Source organism: Puntigrus tetrazona, chromosome 19 (assembly GCF_018831695.1).
Source record: "Puntigrus tetrazona isolate hp1 chromosome 19, ASM1883169v1, whole genome shotgun sequence".
NCBI classification, from domain to species: Eukaryota; Metazoa; Chordata; class Actinopteri; order Cypriniformes; family Cyprinidae; genus Puntigrus; species Puntigrus tetrazona.
Window position 1 is genome coordinate 12841361 of NC_056717.1, and position 24397 is coordinate 12865757.

The 24397-nt window shown below is 38.5% G+C and overlaps 2 protein-coding genes across 7 annotated transcripts in view; one reads left to right on the forward strand and one right to left on the reverse strand.

Moving 5' to 3' along the window:
• The first annotated feature begins 1021 nt into the window (after positions 1 to 1021).
• tinagl1 (tubulointerstitial nephritis antigen-like 1) lies at positions 1022 to 20728 on the forward strand. Its single transcript, XM_043217501.1, has 12 exons — positions 1022 to 1175; positions 4518 to 4834; positions 6883 to 6949; positions 10496 to 10588; positions 10677 to 10791; positions 13211 to 13334; positions 13463 to 13613; positions 13694 to 13880; positions 15213 to 15258; positions 16232 to 16355; positions 18723 to 18768; positions 18855 to 20728. The coding sequence occupies exons 2-12, from the start codon at positions 4525 to 4527 to the stop codon at positions 19008 to 19010; spliced, it is 1419 nt and encodes a 472-aa protein (XP_043073436.1). The 5' UTR covers positions 1022 to 1175; positions 4518 to 4524; the 3' UTR covers positions 19011 to 20728.
• A 736-nt stretch (positions 20729 to 21464) lies between these two features.
• The window catches only part of trioa (trio Rho guanine nucleotide exchange factor a), a 79223-nt gene continuing 76290 nt past the window's right edge, over positions 21465 to 24397 (reverse strand). For all 6 annotated transcript variants that reach the window (XM_043217566.1, XM_043217563.1, XM_043217567.1 and 3 more), the window contains one exon: positions 21465 to 24146. In XM_043217566.1, the coding sequence (XP_043073501.1) occupies positions 23601 to 24146 (546 nt within the window). In that variant the 3' untranslated portion in view covers positions 21465 to 23600. The remainder of the gene's footprint in view (positions 24147 to 24397) is intronic.

Genomic DNA, 24397 nt, shown 5'->3' on the forward strand with positions numbered 1-24397 from the left:
TATGTGTATATATATGTGTATATATATATATATATATATATATATATATATATATATATATATATATATATATATATATATATATATATATATATATATGTATATATATATATATATATGTATATATGTATATATATATATATATATATATATATATATATGTATATATGTATATATATGTGTATATATATATATATGTATATATATGTGTATATATATATGTATATATGTATATATATATGTATATATATATATATATATTGCAAATGTCAACACTAAAATATTTATTTATATATGTGAGTGTGTGTGTAAATTTATCAAATTACAAAATAATTTTAATTTCATTACATTACATATTCATTACCGGTTTTGTGGAATGTGCCATATATTTGCATCATGTCCAACTAAGGAAGACTCTTATGACAAAGCATTGCGAGAACACTCAGCTGGTAAGTTGTCTGAAAGCGGAACAGCTGATTATAAAGCAATCAGCTATAAAGCATTCTCATGTCAAAGCTTGTAAAAGGCATGTCAGCTCGTGTTGTAAAGTCAATTGCAGCATGCACAGAAATGAGTGTCCAGTTGTGTAATCAAGATCAGTTTCCGGAGATAACTGCACGTATGTGCCTCCCCTTTGGTGCACCTCTTAAGAGTATTACAAACACTTTTTCACTTCATTTTTCTGAAACTGCGTTGGTGGTAATTCAAGTGTCACAGTGCTGGTGTAGTTGGCCGACTACACCAGCAGGTGGTGAGGGAGGAACCTACCTCTGAAATGACCTTTGTGTGCATAAAAAAAGTACAGTGGTGTAAGGCGGATAAAATAATGATCCCGAATCCTGAACAGGAAAAGTGTTTCTTGGAAAGATAAAGTGCCCCAAAACTGACTCAAAACCCTCTAGGAAAGGGGTTTAACCTAAAGTAGCTCCTGTCTGTGTGTAAATGTGTTGTGTCTGGATGTGTGGGAGGCAGGGAGAAAGTAAGGGAGAAGGAGGGCAAAGCAGGAGGGGTGGGTCGGAGCTCTATATAGAGAGGGAAAATCAGAGAGTGACTAGAGGCCAGACAGGAGGCTGAAGACAGTACTCTGTTCAGTACTTCGACCTGTAGCTGGAACAGACCAGCTCACATTGTTCACTGGATATAACCAGAGGAAGGATTTGATTTCACCAAACAAGGTGGGGGATATTTTGTTTGTTCCAGTCCTGTGCTTTCTGTGTAACCTCCTCCCTTCCTATTTTAATGCAAGTGTGTCAAACAGGTGCGTAGTTAAGAGCAGCAGACCGACAGCACAGCTCTATAGCCTACAATCACTATCATTACATGTACCAAGATTGGCATTTCATGAAGTAAAAGTGTTTAAGTTATAATATTTAAAACATTGCTTCTCATTTTACTGATATTGAATCGAGAATATTCTACAACAGTCTTTAACCTTTTTTGGTGTTGCATTTAAAGCCTGCATGGCCTATAAATACCAGTCCTTTTTGTACTTAATAATTCAATTATGTTTTTTATTTTTAAATTTGTATTATTAAGAACATACACTTGTATAACCTTAGCTTAACTTTTTAAATTGATGTAATGTATTTTTAATGCACAGTGAAATCTAACATTCATTGGAAATTGCTGCTTTACATTTTGTTTAGTAATTTGATGAAAGTTATAATTATTATTATTTCAGGTAAGTGTACTTCATTAAATCTGTTACATAACTGAATAATATGGAATTAATATGAATTATATGATAATACAGGGTTAGTGGATGCATTTAAACTGCAAATGTGTCTTATACAGCTATGCAAACTATACATGGTGAGTTGAAGAGTCATGTAAATAACTACAGGAAAATGATGTGTGATATCAAATATTACACTTTCAGTATTACAATTCATGCAAATGAGAAGTAGGTGGTGTCTGTGCTATACTCCTTGGACAGCTCAAGAAGCTGTGTCATAACCGAATCTGCTAGAAAGTCTCCTCAGTCAGCTATCTGTCTGTTATTTGATACTGATATGGAAGCTTCTAGACTTGCTCTCAAAGTCCATGAAGTGTCATTCTGTGACCACAAAGGTATGCGTTAAATATCAACCTGAAATGCAGCATTTTGGCTGATTAAAGCGAACCTTAATTAAAACATTTAAAGGTGAAGTTAAAGGATGAATATCCAGACGACTACAGCACCTACGTTTTTGGCATTTGTGTCAGTGTGTTGTACCTGTACACACGTCACTAAGATTGGAGATATGACTTTAATGCAGTTTTTTCTTTACCAGCTGATTAGTTACATTTTGTATGATCAAAAGCTGTCTGTGAGTGTTGATGAAAGCGTGTGCTGTATCATTTGTCAGAGTATAATTCGGTGACGCGTTGAGGAGCATCATACGGGATGCTTGTGATGTAAAAGCCAACACGTCTCTACATGCTACAGTCCCGTCAAGAACAAACAGGCGAGCCTTAGAAAGCCAAAATATCCACATTGCTGTAGTGACATCATTACTGATGTTTACCGAACTGGTCGTCATGGCAACGGGGTCAAACGAGCATTTCTTTCAAGCGCTGTGACACTGCTGCCATATGTCTGAGTGTGAGTGTGAGGATGAGCTCTGGTCGACTAAAGGCACAGTCATGCAGAAAACTGCACAGCAATGGACTTTGTTTCCGGGCATGTTCTTTTGTCTGCACGAGGGACATTGTGCCCGGTGGGCTGATTGGGTAATTAATGATGCTATTTCTGTCATTTGCTCACCGGCCTCTCGTCTTTGTCAAGTCTCTTTTCTTTTTAACCCAAGACCAAAACAGGCAGCTTGAGCACAATTACTTGTGATCCTAAGACATTGTTCTCAGGGAGAAGGATCAGTGAAAGTGAGGAGCAGTAATTTGATCAATTAAATGAGGAGAAAGAGGAGGAAGGCCGCCCCAAACAATCACCTTTAAAAGGCTTTTTAACTTTAAAGCCATGTTATTTCAGAAGACTCCGGTTATGTCTCCGGATACTTGATTCTAATACTGATTTGCAACTCAGATATTAATAATGCATTTATTTTAAATAGAAATCTTTTGTAACATTACCAAAAAAAAGACTCCATTAAAGGCATTAAAAATCGTACTGATGCTAAACTTTTGATTAGCGGTGTACATATGCTATCTAAATATAATGATTTATATTTGACATATATAATGCTTGTGAGACCCATTAGGAATCTACTTAAAAATGTGATATTTTGTTATAAAAGATAAACAGCCTGTTTAAGACAGCCTTACCCTGTTTGGGCGCCTGCTTTGGTTTTGACTGCAGGAAGTTGCTGTTTCCGTAACAATGATAAGTTTTGGCTCCATTCGTTTGATACTGACATTATTTCCACCATATCAGCTACTGTGTCTTTTCTTGCAACATAAAGAAAAAAACAGGTCCATTTTATTATTTAAATCAAACATTTTAAAGGGACATTCATCTTATCTTGATATTTTTATTCAAACAAAGCAAGCAAGAAATAATTTTTACCATTATAAAATACTATTAAAATCTCCAAAAAGAATCAAGTAGCTAAACTGATTTGCAGCACAAATGCAAAACATTAATTATCCTTGCACAATAATTAAACAATTACATACAGCTTTGGAGTGCATTGAATCAAGCATGAAGCACATTTCTTAATGTTTAAATGTAAACACTCCAAGTGGATTGTGTAATGTTTTGGTTAGTTTATGGGTTTAAGTTTCCACAGACATTTTTTCAGTATTGCTCAGTCTAAGATCCACAATGGTGCAAAGTATGATAACTGTACTGCGGATATCTGTTTGCTCATAATTCAAAAATTATAAATGAGACCAAATGTCTGAATACAGATCAAAAGCAGACAATGCAGTCAGTGGACAATGGTCGTTCATTATGACCTTTTTGCTTTCTCTGAAAAGGAAGAGCCTAGCGTAAGATAATATTTAAACGGTGTCGCTGCTGTGAGTTTAGCAGGTACATAAAAGTGGTTGAGGTTTACGGTAACATGACGCCTGAGTCACATGACCCCACCTTTTCTATTAGGCACACCTCAATGTATGGACCGTCCCACAGAAACCCAAGAACGCAGATAATAGCAGTTTCTATCACGGACAAAAGTAAAGAGTATGCTTACAGTTTCTCCTCAGAATGATATTTCTAACCTCGTCTGCTGCTGTGCTGTTATTGTGTTTGCAGGACGAGTGCATTATTAAAATAAGAACAAGTTGAACGTCTGTTTATCAGTAAAGTTTATATTGCAGATTGTTGGCTCATAGCCTCGAGCTCAGTCTGCTTGAGGAAAGTGCAAAACAAACCATCGGCCTTAAGAATCGCATTGCTCTGCCTAACACTCAAAGTTCTGTTTCCAGTATCTGTTTCTGTTTTCAGTCAAATGTTGAGACGTTATTACTGCTGTAATCATATTTGGAGCATAATTTTGTATTGGTGCATTAGATTCCATTCTGATTTGAAAGTTGACCCTAATGGCTGATGTTTTGCTGTATTGATTTCTTTATGACAGATAAGCAATGATGAAGCTCTTGATGCTGGCCGCCGTCACAGCGCTCCTCCTGCTGGTGGAAGGGGGAATGTCGGCGAGGACTCAGTCCCGCACCAAGAGAGAACTGGCCAGCCCGCTGCACCTCAGGGGGATCCGGGACCCCTACGGCTCCTACTGCCAGAGGAGAGGAGGCTGCTGCCCCGGCCGAAATGACCAGTGCACTGTGCCTTACCTGGACACCATCTGTTACTGCGACCTGTTCTGCAACCGCACCGTGTCCGACTGCTGTCCTGACTTCTGGAGCCACTGCCTGGGAACAACTCCTCCATACCCTCCCAGTAAGTCTGAGAGTGCTGGTCATTCTTGGCCATGTATTTGCCTGCACAGTGAATAGGAACTACTTTTTAAACTTCAGAAGGATCCACAACAGCAGTTTAGATTTAAGATAAAAAAGATCCATTTGACTACGGCACTATATTATAAGCCCTCTGAAGCCTTCATATGATTAACAAGCCAGAGTTTAAGTTGATAATCTCACCTGAAATATATCATTTTTAATGGTATTTCAGGATAAGAAACATCATTTTTTAGACTGTTTATGTCAGATGTTAAAGGGATGGTTCACTCAAAATGATTGATAAATTAATACCTTGAAACTATTTGACCTTAAAATAATATATATTTTTTTCTCAAATCATACTTGGCTAGTCCTTTAATGAGTATATCTAGGGCTAATATCAGTATTTTGAAGGAATAATAACTTAATTTTTAGTATTTAACTTACAGTAATTACCTTAAGCAAAGCTATTGCGTGACTATGGGTATGGTGAGTTAGTCATATTGACTACTTTTATGATCACTTGTTTTTTAATTCTCCAGTTTAGACCCCAAGATGGCATAGGTTCTGATTTTGTACTGTTTTAGCTTCCTCCATGACAAGAAATATACTCATATAGAAAAGATCTATAGATTAGGATTTGTACTTTTTAATCAAGATGGAAAACCAATCAGTGGTATGCTTAGGGAGAAATTTTGTCCCACAGCCAATGTTTGAAATCTACACCGTTAAAAAAAAGATTTTTTATTTTCTAAAAAACATAATGAGAATCCAAGTCCAAATTCTTCCCTGTTAATGTTTTCCTGTTGTTATTGCTTCATGGACCTCACTATGGTTGTGTAGTGCCGCTGAGGTGTAAAATGTTCAGTCGTGGACCTAATAATGGGCAGAGAACAGTGGCATTCTCATGAAGAGGGCAGAGGAAGGCAGGGAGCAATGAATGGAGGTCAGCTGAAAGAATGCCTGTAATGTACGAGGAGGGAAGGGGTAGAAGGGTGACTGAGGGCAGGGAAGGATCACAACAGGTATGTGCACAATGTGTGTTTGCTAAAGGAGGGACAATCATGTCTATAGGGCAGGTATGACTTCATGGATCACAGCTCAGCATTACTCAGGCTGAGAATGTTGCTAAACCTCAGTAAATGTTTCCTTTTCATTTACAGTAAAAATAGCATCTGATAGGTCATACTTCCAATTACTCTTAGAGCCTTCTTAGAACTCTTAAAAGCTTAACTTTTTGATGTTTAAACTTGATGCTTGCTTATAAAGAAATAATTTAGTTTAACAAAAAATAAGCAAGCTGAATTTTAATACTTAAAAATATACGTGAATAAAAAGAATTGTGACCCCAAATTAACTTTTTTAAATTCTGTGTTTGTTTACTCGTTTCAACTTAATTGTGGCCACATTTTTGTGGCCCGCATGTGAGAGAAAAAAAACAAGATATCATGGCCACAAATTAAGAATAACTTTTCATTTGTCACTGATGTAGAAAAACCCAATTCTGGTCCAGATGGAGTAGTTACAACATTTACCAGCAGCGGCCAACTGAATCATACTAACCAGCCAAACAGTGACCCCTGTTTCCAAAGACATTTTAAACATTCTTCTCCTCCCTTTTTCCGTAATTTGGTTGAGCCAGTGTTGTTATGTAATTCTGTTCGGTGCCAATAATGGTGCAGAAATGGTGCACTTTGCTCTTTATTGCCATGATTTTTTGCGTGTCTGCTATAGCGTCACAGACATCCTACATATGCATCCACTCCTCTTTAATTTATTCTTACTATAATTTGTACTTAGTAAATTAGGAGGAGAGGAAAGATGCCCTGCCCATTTCCAGCAAGGCAATGTGGCAATCTCTGATTAAGCTCGTCAAGGCATGACGACAGCAGAGTCTCTGGGAAAGCAATGGAAAGCCAAGAAAACATTCCACCGAGGGCACCACAGACTAACATCAGACTAACTTTAAACCAAGTGTGTGTGTGTGTGTGCAGTTCTTCTTCAAATCTTCTGAAGATTCATTCATATGTTGTTGTTTATTGATTTCAGGTTCATGTGAAAGGAATGGCCACAGGTTTCACTCAGGAGCAACATACAAAGAGAACTGTAATTTATGGTGAGTGTGAAATCCAGTTAAAGCTATATAAATCCTTCTTCTTTTCATTTCCATAGCACTGACAACACTGCCTTTTCAAGGGCACTGTGGACCTCTCAATCCGAGGCCATTGTTTGGCTACATCAACACTCATGTTGGCAGGATTTGTCCACAGACCGAGAGAGTCTTGACTGGGCTGCTTCAGTGGGCAGGACAGTGGGACCCCTCGGGTCCTGAAAAGATTACACACATTCCTGAGTTCCCTTACATATGCTTCACCTTCAGCGCCCTTGTGATCCTAAAAACGTGAACAGTACAAACACACTGCAGGATAATATACAGTACATATACAGCCATAATATTTATCGCATGTCTCTCTCCCCTAACACAAACCCCCGCGCTAATAGGATTAGCTTTCCTCATAGAATCTAATCCTTTGCACCAGCCATGGTCGAAGCACATTCCCTTTCACTGTTTGAATAGTCAGTGGACACATAAACCTCCTCAGTTAATGACCAACACATGGAAATTTATCATTTTGCTTGTTGAAACTGAATATACTGTGGTATATAGAATATAAATCAGGAAACTAACCGCTTTGGCAGTAAAATGGCCCTTCTGTTTATTGGTGATGGATTGTTGTATTTTAGTATTTATGTTACGTGACCTCCAGCTACGATTTGCTGTGAAAATTGTGGGTAATTGGTGAAAGATTCCATCTCTCCAGTTTGAGTCATTTAACTAATTTACATTTAAATTAAATGTAATTAAAATATTACATTTGCAGGCATTGTTACTTAAAGGTGAAATAACGAAATAAAGTTACAATTTTAATAAATAAAATCTGAAAATGCTGGGTTAAATTTTTTCAGCGCTGGGTAAAATATGGACAAACCCAGCAATTAGGTTGTTTTGACCCAGTGGTTCGGTTTGTGTTAAACATTTAACCCAGCTGTTGGTTGGAAACAACCCAGTTGCTTGTCCATATTTTCTCAGCACTGGGTTCTATTTAACCTAGTGAAATACACATTTTTATAGTGTGGTTCTGAGATTTTATTTTCCATTTTTTGTTGGCTTCCATGCTGTCTAGTCATCCAGTTTGTATGGTATAATGTTTGTTGGACTGAAACAATCTGTGCTTTTTCACTGTATTTTGCCTTGCTTGTGAGAAGCTACAGATGGTTAGACGAAACAGAAAAGCAGAAATTCCTTACCCCAATGCCAAAGGTTTATCACACAGCAGTGCTATGAGTATTGTCTCTGGGAATACAGTGTGGAGTCGTCTGTAGTATTGTTTGTTTTTGGTGTAGTGTGTGCACATGGTTGTCACATATTGCAGACGTTTGCGACATGGTAAATTTTACTGGTTTCCGAACGCATTGAGACCTAAATACGAGAGCCAACAATACTCACAATGCCCTAATGCTGGTCTTGTGAGGAGAAAAGCTATTCTACAAGCTTGTAAAAATGGTTGATAAAAGATAAAACGATCTCTCCGAATTTGGATATATTTGAAATTTTAATCTTGAGTTTAATCTTTAATGTGGAGATTTAGAGCTGCCTTATCATATAAAAATAGCCAAAAATGCTCATATTGTACGTTCTGGCTGCAAATGTGTTTTTGTTTGTATGTCTGACTCTGAGTTTGTTGTCGATGTGATACAACTTTATCTTTCAGTTAGGCGTGATGGCGCTTTCTGTGATCACACTAACCACAAGATTGGCACCTCCTGCCATTGCCGCGTTATCGTTCCTCTCTTCAGTTCTCGTTTTATCAGGATCTTTTTTTACTTTCTTCTGCATAGTAATCTGCTTCCTGTGGTGGCAGAGATTGATGAAATACTGGCTGCTATCCCAGTGGAGTTGTTGTTCCCTTTGGTTCACATTCACCTCTGTAATCCTGAGATTTCCTGAGTTCAAGCCTCACTGGACTGGGCCGTACGCTTGGCATGTAGCGGCCGCAGACCCACCGGCTCCTGCTGGATCTGATCCTCAGTCAGGGATGTGATGAGCGTTACTGGTGTCTCAATAGTGTCTCAATAGAGTGTTACTGGTGTATCAACTATACGTTTATCTTTTAAGCGCACCTGGCTATAATATTAGAAATTATCGCAAGCTTCATAATTTGTCAGTTATGCAAATCCTATCCAATTTCACTGGTGAACAAAAAACAATACTGAAAAAGAAAATCATATTTTTGCAGACAGTTTTATCAATCTAGATCTATTCTGACCTGTGCATTTCTATAGGCCCCATCGCAGACTTTATATGGGGAGCCCAAGCATTCAACCCTCTGTCATCTTTTTGAGATTACTATGAAATGTAAACATGGAGAAAGCACATGAATATGTCTGGTCTGTATGAGAGGGCATGTCAAAGGCTTGTATAGGGATGCCGATTTGAGCAACACAGTGAAGCGTGACAGAAAGAAGCTCGGCTTCCTGCTGAAAACAGGTCACTTGACACCTTTGCACTCTAAAGGCCTGGGAGAGCGTGCGCTGGTGTTTGAATTTATGTCTCAATCTGAACTCCTGTGTGAAGGTTGAACACTAGGACTTTGAATGTGTGTCACCTGACAGAAAGAAGAGATCCTAAGATCTGCTATGTGCAACTAGATTATTACAGAGAAAAATATGAGTGCAAAACCCATAGCTATGTTTGTCCCACACTAGTCCAAATAAAAAACAACAGCACATAAAATATCAGCCAAACCTCTCTTTGCCACACGATGTGAGGAGTCATGTGGATGTGTGAAGTACAAACAGGCTGGACAGGTAAAATAATTCTTGTGTTTATGACTCATGCCGTTACTCTCTAGTAATGTCTCAGCAGTAGTGCTCCTCTGCTCTTCCTCTTTTAATCCATGTTCCTCTCAAACGTCAGACCTGAACATCCTCCCCCAGCATAGACTGACTAAAAATGGATATTTCTTCCAGAGCTGCAGCCTTAAAAGGCTCATAGGCCTCTCTCTCTGTTTCGGTTTCCCTCTCTAAGAATATGTCTGAAATGCTACATTGTTTCTCTCTATGGTTTGGTTTGACGTCTCTGTCTAGGTTTTCTTTCTCTGTTTTAAAACTCTTATATAAACGCAATATGTTGTTTATTATTCTAAAAGTTAATCTACTTCAGTCCTCAGAAACTGCACTGTTAATGAAAGAACAATGAGGGGCTTTAAAGTCACTTTGGTTTCCACAAAAACAGTCCCTTGACTTACCTAACACAAAATTAACCATGATTATATGTTTTTAGTCGTCCCAAAAATATTTGATGTTTACCATTTTGTCTTAAAATGGTAAGCTCTTGAGAGGTCTTGTAATCAACAAATAAACTCACCCGCCAAAATCGTTTGCATTAAATGCACACATCAGTTATTTTAATAATTGTAGACCTCATATCAAATTACCAGACAATTATATAATATAATTTTTTTATCCTAAGGTTGACAATCATTATTTGTGAAGATCACTTTCTTTCACTGACTATATTTTCTTGTATTTGTTCATGCCTTATTTTGTATAGTACATTTTTTGGATGCGTTCAGTAACAGTTTTTATTTGTCTCCTGCAGCACATGTGGTCAAAATGGACGCTGGGAATGTGAGCGTCATGCCTGTCTGATAGAGAATGACATGATCCAGGAAATCAACAGGAGAGGTTATGGGTAAGCATCATGAGTATCATGTAGTCTGCCATATATATATTGCATTCCTCTTTTATCCTTCTAACTGTTACTCTTCTGCCCCATACAGTTGGAGGGCCTCAAACTACAGTCAGTTCTGGGGTATGATGCTGGACGAGGGTCTGCGGTATCGTCTGGGCACACAACGCCCCTCACGGACCATTATGAACATGAATGAGATCCAGGTAAGAGTTATTTGCAGCTAGTCAGATGTTAATTTTTTTTGGATTCAAATTCAAAGTGAAATGTCATATCATCCTGAAAGGGTTCACTAGGTCTCGTTTTCCACAAAAAAAAATCATCAGTTTTCAAATAGGTTCATACTCTATACATACTGAAATAATGTGAAACAGTATTGTAAAATATGACTCAATAAATATTTCTTATTATTAATGTTAAAATATTTGGAAAACATGATACATGTAATGCCTGATTCATTTTGAAGCATCATAAATGTATTTAGTTCTGTTTTTGATTATTTGAATGTGTTCTTGCTGAATGAAAATATTTCTTTCAAAAATCTTACTTTCAAAAATCTTTATTGAATAAATGAATGAACATAAAAATGAATTTGAGTTGAATGTGAGAATAAAGAGATCATGTGCTAGAGACATGAAGCTTTCCCAGAATGCCACAACAGACCAACCAGAATCAAGTATGTAGATAATCTCTTTATTCATCTAATTTTTATGCCCATTGACGGCTCTTTGATTATCCTCTCACACTCTGTGCAATGCAGTATGCTGTTAGAAATCATCAAAGCAAGAATAAGAGTCCGGATTCGGAAATCAGACCGTTGTTTGATCTATGCTATTCATCAGCTGGTTACAGTGCGGTGCAGTGAATGCATCTTAGATGTGTCGGTCTGGAAGTGTGCTATTTGATGTGGATCGTTGAGGCTGTCAGTGTCTCTCTGCAAAAAGCTGCCCGTGATCCACACCAACACGTTACATAAGAGCTGACTCCGTAACTCAAATGATTTGATGCTGTTGATTGGTGCTGTTCATTTACAGTCTCAAAAAGTACCCTCACTAGATAGGAACCCGTACCCGTATCTTCCTCCTCTTCCTCTTTTGTCTTTCCTCTCCAACCCACATCCTCCAACACGTCTCCACCTGTCTCTAGAGTCGAGCCTAGGTCGTTTATGAAGCCTTTTTCTGCTTAAAACCCACTCAGCATGCACACTAATAAGTGGGCTGAGTGCCTCATACACTCTCACACACTCTTTACTTTCTCATTGGAGTATTCTCTCCGCTCAGCATGAGTGCTCACTTTCCCTGTTGGGTCAAGTGTTGCTGCAAGCCGTGGCCCTTCAGGGGCCCTTTAACCATCACAATTCACCACTGCAATGCCGGACACTTGACAAGCACCTGCATTCCACAGGATCATATCTGGTAGTTGTCAGGGAGAATCATGACGATATTACAGACTGGAATGTAGGAGGATGACAACCAGCAGCTGTGCATTACCAAAGAGGGAGAGGCGCACAGGAGCCTTTATAAGAGAAAGTGCTATTTCTTTTTCAGGACTTATGAAACTTTGGGATGTAAAATATGACTGGAAGTGGTCTTTGGAGAGTTATAGATTTTGGAGGTGTAGAGCAAGCATGAATGTGACCCTGTTAAGATTAGGTTAAGGGTGATATGTTAAATTTTAAGCAAGGATTGATGACAGGTTTCGTGCAGGGATTCACACATCAATTTTGGTTATTGTAAGGCTACTTACGAGTGTAGGGACCCTCAATTCAATTAAATATGATCATACAGCAAGTAGTCATCAGCATCATTACTGGTCGATAGTATGGGTTCAGCAAATTCTTTATAATAAATTTGTATTTTTATACCTTAAGGGTGCATTAAATAGATCAGAACAGTAACAATATTTAAAACTTAAGCTTTGTCCTAGAATAAAATGTAAATCTGAGCTGTTTTAACTGAAATAGACTTGCGCTGGCTGCTCTTAAAACATGTCAGTGCCTTTGTTTTGTCTTAAGATGCACACAAGTAATGCTCATTTCTGAGGCATGTTTATACAAATTATTGAAACATATTGAACTATAGCCTGATCCTGACTTAGGCTAAGCCCAGTCTATGAAACCAGGCCATAGTGTTAAACAAGAAGAAAATAAATCCTGTGTAGGTACAAAAAGGTTGCTGCTAATAATGTTTTATTGAGCACAAAATCATCATATTAGAATTATTTCTCAAGGATCATGTGACTTAAAAGAATGAAACTGAAAAAAATATTAATACCAGAAGTAAAGTATACTGCTGAACTGGTAAATGAGATTATTTGGGTTTTACTAAGACTTTTTATTGTAATTATTATTGACGGAACAGGTGAAAAGTTGGAACTTCCATTGGAATACTTCTGAATTAACAAATCACCGTTATATAACCACACTAAGGCTTTATACAGTATTTTGGACTTCAAAAACCTACACTGCCTCTCATTCATCCACTGGTCCTGTGAAAAATAATGCATATGGAAATAATTGTATTATGCCACCAATCTCAGCATAGATTCATGGAAATTCTGTGTTATTCATGTCTTTAATGCCAAACACCACCATTAAGGATTAAAAGCCACTTTTTCTTTCTGCAGATGAATATGAATGGAAACGATCATTTGCCGAGTTACTTTAACGCAGTAGACAAATGGCCAGGGAAAATCCACGAGCCCTTGGACCAGGGGAACTGCAATGCATCCTGGGCTTTCTCAACTGCAGGTGAGTCAGAAAAGACACGACACAGACCACAGCAGAAGAACACTGCAAAATACAGTACTGCTTGTATGTTATATAATGCAACTCCTCTGTCCTGTCACTCAAATGTGAACCCTGTGACTCACTTGTAGCTGTTGCATCAGACCGGATCTCTATTCAGTCGATGGGTCACATGACCCCTCAGCTTTCACCTCAGAATCTGATTTCCTGTGACACACGTCATCAGGGCGGCTGCTCCGGTGGGCGTATTGATGGGGCCTGGTGGTACCTAAGGAGAAGAGGGTAATTTACTTACGTTTGCACAAATGTGAAGATCTTTAAATGATGCGCGTCTCTTTAAAAAATCTGCCTTTTTCTGTCAGGGTCGTGACAGAGGAGTGTTATCCTTTTTCTAAGCCCCAGCAAAGTCCTGCTGAAGTGGCTCGCTGTATGATGCAAAGTCGAGCGGTGGGCCGAGGAAAGAGGCAAGCCACAGCGCACTGTCCCAACAGCCACAGCTACAACAATGATATCTACCAGTCAACCCCACCATACAGATTGTCCTCCAATGTAAGTCAGCTGATGTCTCAAATCAAGCAGAAGATCTGTTTCTTTTAGAAAATGACAATAGGGCCTTTTGCACCACAGTAATTATTTCATAGTACCCCGAACCAATTTGTGGTGCTACCCACTTTTTGGCATGTTAGCACCACAGGAACTAGGAACAACTTTTAAATTAAATTAGCTCCTGCTTTAGAGTCTAAAATAGTTCCAATAACTTTCGGTGACATAAGTGTAAGCTAAAGAAAACACCTCTTTGTAAACATATACAGTGTAAACATTGTATCAGCTTATTTCTTTTATAAACGGCATTTAGCTGAAGACTTCGTCTACTGCGCTTTCCGTTTCTCTAAGCCTCAATGACATGTAGCACTGCCAGTTGACTTTCCGTTCTGTTAATCATGTATACGTCAGCATTCCATGTCCATTATTGTGAATCCCAAAAGACACAACAAAAACACAGCTCCAACCACAGCATCCCTTTTGGTCTAAAGTTTTCCTTTTCTTCAAGATATTAATCTTTGTTTTATTTTTGGTGAACGCCGCCCACAAGGCTCACGTCACTACTTAGTGCCCACTCTCGGTGCGAATGCAACCCTTTAAATGGTAGCCTACTGAGAAATAGCTCGCGTAAAATTGTCCCAGTGCTTTAGTACCGTACTTTCAGTTCAGGCCCTAATTACTCTTATTAACTTACAAAAAGGAACTTTATCTAGGATGTTTCTGTCAGCCTGTTTGTTCTGACACGTTAGAATTATTTTCTCTGTAAGACATGCAGACCTCTGCCCGCATACTGTAATACCAATGGTTAAAGCATCGGGGATTTATGTTTTTTCCCTCACACCCAGCATCTGTGTGCTTTTCTGTGTTCAATTTCTTCATCAGTCAAAACCCTTCAACTCAAAGCCAAAGGGAGGAATAACTCTCAACTGTCTGGAGAGGCATTACATTAGCAGTCATGTCATGGTTGAACGTATTCTCTCTCTGAGCCATATCTTACCACCCATTTGTCTTATTTAAGGCACAGTCTAGCTCATATATATGTCTCTAGGCATGTTTTAGATCATATATCGTTCACAGATGTGAATATGGAATGCGATGAACAATTAAACAATTCAGTGTAGTAATACTGTATATGAAAATGTATATGGAATACAGAAATGTTTTACCCATACGTCGTCAGACTGCTTGTACTGTATGTAAAAAAAACCCCATTATTTTAGTCATTTTATTATAAATGCATATTTCTTTTCATGGAGAATGCAGAATTTGCAGTTTAAAAATAGCATTAGGCTAGAGTATGCTGTTAACTAAACTCACTTGTTGCTTTTCCACTCACAGGAGAATGAGATTATGAAAGAGATTATGGATAATGGCCCCGTGCAAGGTATGGATTTCTGTAGAAGTGTGTGTGTGTGTGTGTGTGTGTGTGTGTATCTGCACAATACTATGAGCCAGACGATAGAATAGTAAAAAGCACATGCCTAATGAGCGTTAATCCAGTCAGCAATGATCAGCCTATGCTGTATTAGTCGCCACAGAGGTTTGGCATTTAATTTAAACAAAAAACCTAAAATATATGCGGAGTGAGTTTTTAAGAAAAATCCCCTGCAGTTATATGATCAGGGTGTTTGTACATTGTTCAGAAAAGGTCCATGATCCTGTGCCAGTTTTCAGTTGTATTGTTCCAGACGAGAGGGAGCATTGGGTTTATGCCAAATTTCACTTCTAATCTCCGCAGAAATTCTGCCTAACCTCTGGCTTATATTGGGAAACAGGAGATGAAAAGATAGTCTTCATGTGCAGGAGTGTGTGTTCATTAGACTATGTTTACTGCTTAGGATCTTCTAGTAATGTCTGGAAAAACCCAAAGTGTGAGAAGGTGCAAGTAATTTGTATAACGCAGTGTTTTCCAGAAAGTTGAACCTGACTGATTTTTCTTTCATGCCAATATGGCTGTCCTCGGGAGGGTTGCTGCGGGGACCCACCCAAAAAAGTTTGCTCCTTTTAAACAATAGGTCTTTATGCCACGTGGTTCTGAGCTTATTTGAACTGCGATACAATTAGTAGTTGTCACTTTGATTTCACTTTGATCTGTGAGGGAACAAGATGTTTGGGTGAGCTTGTGGGATATTAAGTAATTTGGCTTTTAAAGCAGCCATAGTTTGAGTGTGAGAGATAAGAATAAAGGATCAGCGTTTGAGTCAATGATGCATGAATATCAAAGATCAATTTGATTAAACAGTGGAGATCAACTATTTTTGGACAAAAAAAAAGACTTTTATATTTAATTGGTGTACTACTGTAATATATATTATATACAAAATTGTGTGCTTAAAGATGTTGTATTTGTTTTTTAGCCATCATGGAGGTCCACGAGGATTTCTTTGTGTACAAGAATGGAATTTACCGACATACAGATGTCAATTATCACAAGCCATCACAGTATCGTCAACATGCAACGCACTCGGTCAGGATAACAGGGTAAGATCTAGCGTTGCATAACATCATATCTAATGGTGGAAGCAAGAGGAATGAATATTTGGCAGCGTTTCAGAGAAAGGTTTTAAACAACCAAAGGTCTCTTTTTAGTCATTTTTTGAAATTAGATAGACAGATATTGATACATAGGCCTTTTAGTTCTTAAATTCATATAAATTTAGATACATTTAGAAAAAATATAAAAGATTTACTATCTAGAAAAGAACTATTTACTATATGGGAAAAAAAGAAACAAGGGGAAATAATGTATGATAATATATAAACCATTAATATGTTTTAAGTCTTGTAAATGAATTTTTAGAGATGTGACTTTTTTCTGGTCTGAAGTAAAGAACTGAAGATTTAAAATGTAATGCAGAGAAAGAATTTTAGTGATGTAGGTCTTTCCCGTTTAGGCAGACAGAAGCTGTGTTTTCATCATGATTACTGTGAAGTGAACTAAGTTGCCTTGAAGGGACTTGATAATATTTAAGGCATAAACATCATGGCCCCAGACTTTTTTTTTGTTTGGTTTTTTTTTGCTAGCAGACAAAAAGCCTGGATGACTGTTGTTCCAGTCCCAGCCCTAAACACACACCCCTCAGAGCCTTTGTCTGATTTCACTATACAGTAGTACTGCATCACTAACAGTTCACTTTTTGTCATAAAAAATCTGTCAAAATGATGGGAAAATATACAACTCCGATTTAATATTTTACTTTATGAAACGAAACTAAAACATTTAGACTCTCTAAAAACATTTTTTAACAAATGTGCTTTAGAGATTCCTTCCGTGCATAAATGTGTTTCTTGAGCTGCACAGGAGCACTGTAGTCTTTCCCAGACAGCATTTGTTTAGTTAATCACTGAGAGGCACGGCGGGGTCAGGCCATGTTCCCCAGGTATGTCTCCGGTAACCTCGCCTGACCTGCCGCTGGTGTCTGTGAGTGTGACATGCTTCAGTGGTGACGGTGATACGAGCGCGAGTCTGTCTGAACCCCGGCTTTTCTCCTGGCCTCCTGTCCCTGGCTGACGCTGCGCTTCTCGCGCTGCTCTAGACGTTCAGAGGACGCTGCACAGCCCAATGAAGTTGGCATACGGGGGGCAGCGGCAGTGTTTTTACTGGGAAAATCCCACCGTGGTGCATTCGGCTAAGCCCAGGGCCTGGGAAAGTTTGTGGAAAGCTCATTGATGTCCAGTGTAATGGAAATGGCATTGTTCAGAGCAGACAGAGAGGCCTAAACCCAGCACAGGTCAGGGGCTGGTTGGATGCGGTGGTATGTCTGTCATTGTCCAAAATCCAAGGACAGAAAACATGGTGAGATAAGAGCGTAGCAGAACTCTGAGCCACACAGCCACCGGTTTTGACCCTCTAACTCTCCCATGTGTTTTATATGGAGGCGTGCTGCTTTTTTAGGTGATTTTTTTGTTATTTTTCCGAGTGAACTGAATACCAACTTCCCCTCTGTGGGGATGGAAGGCAGATAAGTATTATTTGGGAACAGAATGATATGTTCCCAAGTCTGATGGAAAACTTCCCCTAGAATAGACATGGACTAAACTATATTTATGCCAGACATATATAAATAAATAGCTCCCTGACTCATGTAGTGATTGACAAGCTGAATGTTCTGAACACAGATAAAAAGACATGGCAGGGTCAGTGGCTTCCTCTTATTACTCAAAGCACCAGGACCGGTGCAGGAGCATAAGGAAGTTCTTGGCATGGTAAAGGTTCAACCCATCAGATTGTTGTTGACTTGAGGAGATGTAAGGGGCGGGTGTGTGCTGCTTCCTCATGCTCACGTCCTTCCTCTGCACCATTCCAGAATGTGTTTTGGTAGTCTAAGGACGTTTCAATTTTTATTCAAATTTGTTGTTAGTTTGTTGTTAACTCTCAGGTGTGAATATTCCTCAAAATGTTTTCTTTTTTTCCATTAATAACAACATGTTTAACTTTCGCTTATAATATTTTACTTATCACAGTTTACTTAATGTAACCCCTTATGAATCTAAAATTCCCAAACCATTTTTAATAAATAAATAAATATGAATAAAGTTTGTTTTATATAATATTATATTATATTTCTTAATTTTCCTAGCATGATTCTAAATGATTTTAAAAATCTAAATAAATAGATATATTATATATTATTTTTGTTTTATATCATAGTTTTTTTTCTTTTTTACTGTCCTGCGTATAGGCCTACCCAACTTGAATTGAATATGTACACCTTTTCTTTTCCGTTCTTTACATAAAATCTGATCAATGATGGCATTGATTTTAGAGCCTATTCTTAGAGCGCTGATTTGACTACTAATGTCTAGTGAATGCACAACAGCATATTGATTTTTCTTGCACTTTTCCAGATGGGGCGAGGAAAGAGATTACAACGGCAGAACACACAAATACTGGGTGAGGAATTACATCCCTCTTTTCTCATCAACAGGAGCCTTTGCGCATTTTGACACATTATAAGCAATCTCTCCTTCACTCCACAGATTGCAGCTAACTCATGGGGGAAGAACTGGGGCGAGGACGGTTACTTCCGAATCGCTCGTGGCGTAAATGAGTGCGAGATCGAGGCTTTCGTGATCGGCGTCTGGGGCAGAGTCACAATGGAAGACATGCACAACCATCACGGACGCCGCAAGTAGAGATGTGCAGTGTACGCCTCGCTCTATGATTTAAAAGTTAATCGGGTCTTTTGCAGGTTTGTTAGAGTCTGATTTCCACCAAACCCCGGTGCCTTCTGAATATCTTTTCACACCATATGCGTAAAAAGTGGTGTCCACTGCCCCCCTCTGTCCAAATGCACGTCTCCACTGGAGTTTTGGTCCGGAGGAATGTAAATCTCCAGTTTGTGTATAAGCCCTATATCGTCTTATTGGTGGAAACCGGCTTGATACACTCCCTGACTGGACCTCAAATAACAGCCACAGCCGCAGGACTCAGATGCACTCAGGACTCTACTCCAAAGACACACTCCACAGGCACACATGCGCTCAGCATCACAATGTAATTGTCTCAAATGTCTAATAGAGTGATATATTAGGATGTGTCTTTTGTTTTGTATTTTTTCCTACATTCGGGAATCGTTACACACCAAGGCAGACAGTCAGACAGCACTCCATGCGTTCTGCTGAAAGGATAGAAGGATGGCGGAAGAAGGTTTTAGGACCAATAATTTATTCCAAAAATAACCTAGATTAGATTTATAACAGTTCTCTGCATTCCATTGAGGTTAAGGTTGTTTAAAGCATTTTAAACCCACTCCAGTCTTTATTTCAAAGTCAGATTCAAGTTAAAGGATGACTGTACAGATACAGACACTGATACTCACTCTAGAAACTTCGGTTGAAACTGTTATGTGTTGGCTGTATTGCTCAGAAAATATCTAAATACCACAGATTCCGTGTAAGAACAAAATCTGCTCAAGTCTTAAGCTATTGTACTCTGTGAACTAATAAGATTGTACACAAAGATTGACATAAACCTTATTTTTTTGTTCTTGTCTGTTTTGTTGAATTATTTAATTGATTACTATTACCATTAGTATTTAAAAAAAATATTTGTTATTCATTTACATAAAAAGGAAAAAATCTTAAATGACATTTTTAAAAGTGGGGCAAACTGCACACGGGTTCGGGTTCAGTGCTGAATTACTACTGTCTTGCTGCGTAAACCAGGCAAAACGCGATATTACAAGACATCATAGGGCATGTTTGCTTTTCAAATATCCATCTACACGTATATGGAGATTAGTATGCGTTAATAAGCTTGAGACAGCTATTGCTGATAGGGCCTAAAACATTGCAAACTATAATAGCATGCATGCACCAGAGCTCCAAGCAATCCCATCTGCTGACTTTGATAATGATAATGTCGTTATTATGGTGACATGACTAATTCAAAAGCCTTATGACAGGCATTTGATTTAGCAATACACAGTCTCAGATAGGAAGACGGGGGGGTCTTTCAGTATAAAGCCAGCAACAGATGCTATATTCTGCCCACTGGTCCATTAGCATTCGGTGAAATGTGTTCTCTATTAGTCATGCAAGAAGTTTCTATTAAGATAAAGCAGTTATATGCAGCCAAATGAGTCCAGCATATGGGATTGTGTCATGAATATTCAATGCCTTGATATCGCTAGATTTTACATTACGGTTCATGTTATACACTGATTTGAGCCCAAGCTGAAATTCTTCAATTCTGTCTTCCAGTTCTGTAATTATGAATTAATGCTGTGTTATTTAAGAACAAAGTCTGTTTGTAAATCGCTGGTTACTACTGTGCAATGTTGTTCCTCGTATTGTCAATGCAAACCACTGTAGTGTTCATCCGTGTGACGCAATAAAAGTCCTACAGCCCACTTCTTCATACTCGCACCTATTTTTCCCCCCTACACGTTAACGTTTTGTATTGTAAAAGCTGTTTTACCCCACATTTAAGTCCATTCACTTTCAGTGCAACACGTCACTGGTTTCATCTTCTGCACAATAGCAGTTATTCTGTGGGAACAGACATGGCGTCACGTGAAGAGATTCAGACTCTCTCCTCAAAATCCGTGGACCCTATTGGCTCAAATAACTTTCACTCTTCATTTGAGCTGTTTTATAATGACCATGTGTCTGTTGATGTTAGAATAGTTCACTTACAGTATGAAAATTTACTCACCCCCATGCCATCCAAGATGTTCACGAGTTTCTTTCTTCAGTCACAAAAAAGTCCTGCAGGTTCAGTGCAGCTTTAAAGCGCAGTTTATCTGAGCTTATTTAAAGGGGACTGTTTATTTTAGCTTATTACTGTACTTATATACAAATTTGTCTAGTGCATAACTGCTTATATTATGTAGAATGTCATGTTTATATCATGTCTGTCATGTCATATACTTATAATTGCACCTTCAAAAAAAAAAAAAGCTTTTGTGGTTAAAGTATATTCTAAATGTGGATCTTTTAGAACCTTCTAAAGCTTCACTTAAACTACAATTAGATCCTCCATTGAAGTACACTATATATAACAATTTGGTCCTCCATTCACTTAAGAAACAAAGTCCTTCACATCTTAAAAATGAAACCGAAACATAAAAGCCCGGCAGCCATGAGAATGTTCCATATGTTTAATTCCAAAATAACTGATGACAAAACTGAAAATATTTACAGCACATATCGCGTAAACACTTATGGTTTCTGTACAAAGAAATATACACATGCAAAAAGTATAAAATAATCAAAATAAAACAAGTCTAAAATGATAATACATACATTAAAATACAATGAGATCAGAACTAAAAGTAGACATTCAATGAAACACTTTAAAAAATGTATCCAGTCCAAGTTCCCACGCTGTAAAGGCATCTGTACAACTTTACAATGACAAATAAATTAGAGGACATGATATGGGTCTATACAGATGAATTAACAATGTTCCTTCCTACCGGGAAAGAGTCACTGTCCACCACTCAAACATTTCATAACGCTTCAAAATCTCAAATATAACAGTTGACTGATGTATGATGCAAGGATCACTGGAAATCAGCATACTGAGAGCAACAGGCCAATGGTTACAGACTGCAAACCAATATCCTTCCAGTGACAATTTAAACTGCTGAGAGCTTCTTATGACTAACCGGTCACCAAAAAACTATCAGAGGCCTTAAAACTAAAAAGGACCTACATTTGCATTAAACTATCTATATGAGAAGATAAATATCATAATTTAAAGGCTTCACATTTTTTGTCCATGATATCTTGCTATGACGAAATTATCCTCACGTCAAGGACTGCCTAGCCTAAATGGGAGGTGCGTTTCAGAAATATCTCCAATAATGCACATTTAAAAAAAAAAAAAAAAAAAAAAAAAAAAAAAAAAAGTTAGATCTGTGCAATGTCTATAACATGGACACAGAGGAAAATCAAGAAATTTTTCCCAAATATAAAGCTATGATTAACTCATGTAAACAACCAGTCATGGCTACCTAAGGTGTAAAATATTTGTCGGGGAACAAAAAGAAAAACTAATTCTCGTAAAGCATGGAGAGCTTTGGCATACCAATATGTATATCAACAGAAAAGTGACTAGCATAAGTGCCATGTAGACAACAGCCCTGTAGAATGACAGGGGTTTAATACTTAACGATAAAGACCGGATTAAATAAACAACAGCAGAACTGCAGTACAGAGTACGTGCTATTCTACGTTTTTTATTAAAGGTATAACGGATGTGTTCATAAATAGTTGCATAAACCATCGAAGCTGCAACATTGCACGTGATAAGAACCAGAAACAACGTGAGTGCATTTACAGTATTCAGTCATTCTTCAATGCTGTCCCGTCTGAGGCTGATGAGCTCAGACGTCTGGCCGCCCTATGGCTATCTCCCACTGGAGTTCTGCTCTCCACTCTTGTGACATTGCATTTAAAAAGAAAGAAAGAAACAGGGCAGACACATAGTATAGAATAAGGCGTATATATCTGTAGATTGCACAACACAATTTGTTCTAGTTGTAGTAAATAAAAAAAAAAAGAAGAAAAAAAGGAGGAAAAAAAAAAAAAAAAAAAAAAAAAAAGACTTGCAGCCGTTAAAAATTTCCCAGCTAAATGTGGCGGAATCATTGTTGAAATAAGCAACTGATTACACTAGGAGACCAAAACAAGCTTCAACTATTCATTTGCTCACGACTTGTGTGTTGCGTTCATTCAGACTTGAGTTGATGTAAATGATTTTATTGAAGGATGTACCTGAAAATGTCATCGTTATTATGCGCTGTTCATTTTTCTCTAAAGGTTCATTAGGAAATGTTCCGAGTCGAACGCCGTAAAAGCACAAAAACATCCGCTTGCTCTCTGGCTCAGGCAAAACAGAAAGGGAAAAAGGTTGTTCTCCTCGCTAAATTGCATTTGCATCGCTTTCTTCAAAAACCTCTGCCACGTTTGTGCAGGTACATTTGTTCTACACAAAATATTAGTCCATTTATGTAGATTTGTTGATCATTCAGCAAATCAGAGAAATATTATATATATATTTATATTTATATTCCATTGTTTTAATCTCTGCGTAAAAGTCTTCATGAAATTGGAAACAAGGCAGCAGCAAACTGGGAAAGGACTAACGATCTAAAATCTGGTCTGCCGACAAAGGCTCTTATTGGCAGATATTGTTGTCAGCACACATTTTGATAGGCTCAGGACTGAATTCGTCTAAATTGGCATCAGAAAGAGGATGAGATTACGTTACTCGGGTCAGATCCTGGGCTGTAGCCTGCTTTGCAGGAAGGCTCTGATGCCTCCGAGAGGCCGCAGGTCGTTCTGGTGTTTGCGCCGATCGATGAAGGAGATGAGTCGAGAGGTATCGATGCATTCTGCCGAGCGACGGCCACCTCCGGGTCTCAGCCAGGGATCCTGCAGGCAGGTGGCGGCTGGGGGCCGCTTGGAAGGTTCGGCCCTGAGAAGCAGGCACACGAAATCCCGTGCCGCCTGGCTAACGCCCTGGAAGTAGTCGTCGGGGAAACTGAAGTCTAGGCGGCAGATGTTAAGGCACGTCTCCTCCACGCTCTCGTCTAAGAACGGAGACGCCCCGCTCAGCATCACGTACGTCACCACGCCCAGACTCCACAAGTCAGAGGAGAGAGAGACGGGGTCCCCGAGAACCAGCTCGGGGGCCGCAAACTCCGGGCTGCCCAGCAGAGGGTGAATGTAGGGAGTCGAGTTCAGCTGCACTGCGTCGCCGAAGTCCGTCAGTTTCACCATCGGCTGGGAGGGGCTCTGCTCCACCACAAGGTTTTCAGGCTGATCAGAAAGAGTGAAATTAACATCATGGTGTAATTAGGAACGTGCAAAAAAATTTTTTTTTAAATCAACTAGTCAGTAGGTTGTCTGAATAACCGGTTCAATTGCTCTTGTAGGGAAGCCCTGAATAAATTCTTTTTTCTCACATGTTTTTTAAGATGTACCATCCTTTTGTTCAAAAACATCTATATAAAATGTGTACTGCTGCAGCAGTTCTTTAAAAATGAATTTAGAGATACAAAACCTCTAAG